The sequence below is a fragment of the Austrofundulus limnaeus genome, unplaced genomic scaffold, assembly GCF_001266775.1.
Source record: "Austrofundulus limnaeus strain Quisiro unplaced genomic scaffold, Austrofundulus_limnaeus-1.0 Scaffold10, whole genome shotgun sequence".
In the NCBI taxonomy this organism is placed as follows: Eukaryota; Metazoa; Chordata; class Actinopteri; order Cyprinodontiformes; family Rivulidae; genus Austrofundulus; species Austrofundulus limnaeus.
Genome location: NW_013952412.1, coordinates 3,776,815 through 3,780,300, shown reverse-complemented (window position 1 = coordinate 3,780,300; position 3,486 = coordinate 3,776,815). Strand labels below are relative to the sequence as shown.

The window sequence follows — 3,486 nt, the reverse complement described above, 5'->3', positions numbered from 1 at the left end:
TATATATATATTCTAATAGTTGTGCTGGCCTTACAGAATTTGAAAGAACTCATTATCCAGATGTTTTCGCGCGGGAAAGACTAGCGGCAAAAATCGACCTGCCCGAGGCAAGAATACAAGTAAGTAGCCGCATTTACTTTATTATTCATTTCTGAAAGTGTACAAAATATAAGATGAATTTATGGTCTTTAAGGGAGTAAAATCATAACGAGGTCATTTCTTCTTCGTCTTCTTCTCCTTATTTTATTTTATTTTTTACATAAAAGGTATGGTTCTCAAACAGAAGAGCAAAGTGGAGGCGAGAGGAGAAGCTGCGGAACCAGCGTCGGCAGGCCAACAACTCCTCCAGCCACATCCCCATCAGCAGCAGCTTCAGCACCAGCGTTTACCAGGCCATCCCACAGCCCACCACACCGGGTAGGGGCCTCCACCTTACGCAGCCAGGGGGAGGCTACAGGACACATCTGGTTCTGGCTCTGCAGCATTTTATCAAACAGAAAAGCTGACAAATATTTACATCTTACACTTGTAACATAGATTTGTCGATCTAAATGAGTCCGAATGAATGAATGAATAAATAAATAAAATAAATTCAGTTCATTCTTCTATGTCACTTTGACAAATTGTTGGTAAAGTTGTTTACAATGAAATCAAATTATTAGATAAATTAAAAAATATCAATTCTTTAGAGGTAATTTAGCAATGTTAATAAATTTAAATATTTATATCATTAAAGTTTCTAAGTCATGCATTTAAGATTTTCAAGAAGTTAAAGATTTTTCTATACATTTGGTAGGTTTTAGTACAACAGATGCTTAACTACTGTAAAAATACCAATTAAACCAAAACCTGTTATTTATAAGGGAATAGTCTGATACATTTTTAGYTCATTCAATAATAACATTTTAACTCACTAACTTACACTTTTGAAAATAAACATTTGAAAATAAGGTGACCAGCCAGAAGCAGTGCTCACTGAGTGAATAATCCTTTAATTTAAAATTAGAGGATTGTTCACACAGTAAGTGCTGGTTCTGCTGTAGAGCCACACATTTAGCCAAAGCCGTTTAATCTGTTTTCAAATCCAAATTCATCCAAATTAGCATAAGATTTTTTTAATCAATAAAACATTTGATTTATTTATTCTAACAGAAATCTTGCACAGCTGGTGCACATTAAACTCTCTGTGTAAAACAATTTACGTGAAATCTGACCGGATTGTGTTATGTGATAGTCCTACACATTCTCACTCCTGCAGATTCATCTAAAAGAAAGAGATGAGGCCTCAGTAGCTCCTTGGTAGTTTTCCTCTCTGCTCTGGCTGAAGAAGCACCAGTACGTCTCTGTTTTTAATGGATGATTGAGCAAAACTTCCCGACCGACTCTCTGAGTAATTACCACATCAGGCACGAGGGCACACCGTCAGAGCCRAAGCTCACGCTCACACGTCAATCACCTGAGACACACAGTGTACAGTATGTGTCCAGGCCTCTATATCATCCAGTCAGATAAGGTGTCACCCTCCCCGCGCGCGCTGCTGAACTGCTAATGAGATGAGCTCTCACACAGGAGAGAGTTTCTGTGCTTTCAAACGCAATAATGATTATTATGTTGGTCTTTCTTTCACAGTGTCTTTCACCTCGGGGTCAATGCTGGCCAGACCTGACTCTGCACTCACCAACACCTACAGTGCGCTGCCGCCCATGCCCAGCTTCACCATGGCGAACAACCTACCTATGCAAGTAAGTATAAATCTGTAGGAATATTCCAAGTCTTTTTATTGTAAGAATAGATCCAACTCACTGAGTGATTTCAAGTTCTAACCAGTGTTGTATAAAGTACCACAAAGTGATCCTTGAGTACAAGTATCTTACCAAAAAATTACTTTGGTAAAAGTTAAAATCTTCTTTAGGAATATTACTTGAGTAAAAGTCTTAAAGTATCTGATATTTTTGTGCTAAAAGTAAAAGTATTGATTTGAAATGAGCAGTTAAGATTTGCCATGACATTTATTAGAAGGTGACGTCCCCATAAATGCAGAAATGACAGTTGTATTAAAATTATTAATTTATGTTAAATTTGAGATGCGCTAGTCAAGGCTGCCCAAACCTTTTCCCCAAAATGGAAATCTATCCGAGGGCTGCGGCCAAATACAATAATATAATTCATGAAATACAAATACTTCTTAAGTACAGTACTTTTATTTTAATGATTATGTCCTGCTGGAGTGTGATATGATTTGTTTGTGTACAAACTAATACGTTATCAGAATTTTATATATTTATACTTCTCATTCAACCACAATTAAATTCACTCCAGGAGGCACAGTTTATATGGATAGCATTTTTTTGTTTACAATAAYAAGCTGGAATGAAAACAAGCAAAAATGAAATAAAAGTAACAACTTTCTACTTCTTGCCTTTTTTTAAAAAATGTAAGGAGTAGAAAGTACAGATAACTGTGTCAAAATGTAAGAAGTAGAAGTAAAAAGTAGACTGAAAAATAATTACTCAAGTAAAGCACAGATACCCAAAAATTCCACTTAAGTACAGTAACAAAGTATTTGCACTTAGTTACTTTACAACTCTGGTTCTAACCCCAAACAAAATTCCTTAAAGTAAAAAAAAAAAAAAAAAAAAAAACTAAACGCTGTCTGTTGTATTGTAATAACAACTAAAGGTAACATAGATACTTTATTATGGTATAGTATTTAAATATATGCCTGAGAAACACATAATATTGGCCCTTTAAGTACAGTAACAAAGTATTTGTACTTAGTTACTTTACAACTCTGGTTCTAACTCTGCAAAAAATTTTAATTCAATACTAAACGTCAACTTCAACAATCAWCTTTAACATTTAGTAAAAATGAGCTAAATCTAATAACAGTGAGCTARATGGTCAGGGTTAGGACATAAAATAAAAAAATGAATAGAAGTCAATGGGAAGTCCCCATAAGGATAGAGAGACATAGTAGGTGTGTGTGTGTTTGGTAGCTTCTCACGGGGGAGATGGGAATTCCTGTGCAAGGCAAAGGTTGCCCATAGCAACAGCCCTCATTGTAAAAACACAGGACTCACATGCTTTTGCACTATTCTTGCGCCGAGACGTCTTTTCAGTATTTTTTCACCACTTTGACATCACCAGGCCTCAGTTTCCTGTCTCACACACACTGCATTTGAAGCGTGAAACACTCACACACTCGCTCTCATCCTTCTGATCATCCTCGGTCTGTCCGAGGTCCAAACAGCTTTCAGTCAATTTCATTTTCAGGAGGTACAGCTAGCGTTTCAGCTTCACCTCACGCTGTAATATGATGGACTGAGATGCTCCGGTTTCTAGATTCCATTATGCTTTTATTGGCTTTTAAAGGTATCAGGTTTCCTGGATCTGGAGCCGAGGAGGAGCTTCTCCATATATATTAGTGTGTGTGTGTGTGTGTGTGTGTGTGTGTGTGTGTGTGTGTGTGTGTGTGTGTGTGTGTGT

The 3,486-nt window shown here is 36.7% G+C and overlaps 2 protein-coding genes across 2 annotated transcripts in view; one reads left to right on the top strand and one right to left on the bottom strand.

Moving 5' to 3' along the window:
• The window catches only part of elp4 (elongator acetyltransferase complex subunit 4), a 102,741-nt gene that overhangs the window by 43,379 nt on the left and 55,876 nt on the right, over positions 1-3,486 (bottom strand). The window lies entirely within an intron of this gene.
• pax6b (paired box 6b) overlaps positions 1-3,486 on the top strand; it is a gene marked incomplete at its 5' end in the record, with an annotated part of 14,814 nt that overhangs the window by 8,590 nt on the left and 2,738 nt on the right. Inside the window, 3 exon segments of the mRNA XM_014001870.1 lie at positions 37-119; positions 267-417; positions 1,630-1,742. Coding sequence (XP_013857324.1) covers positions 37-119; positions 267-417; positions 1,630-1,742 — 347 coding nt within the window.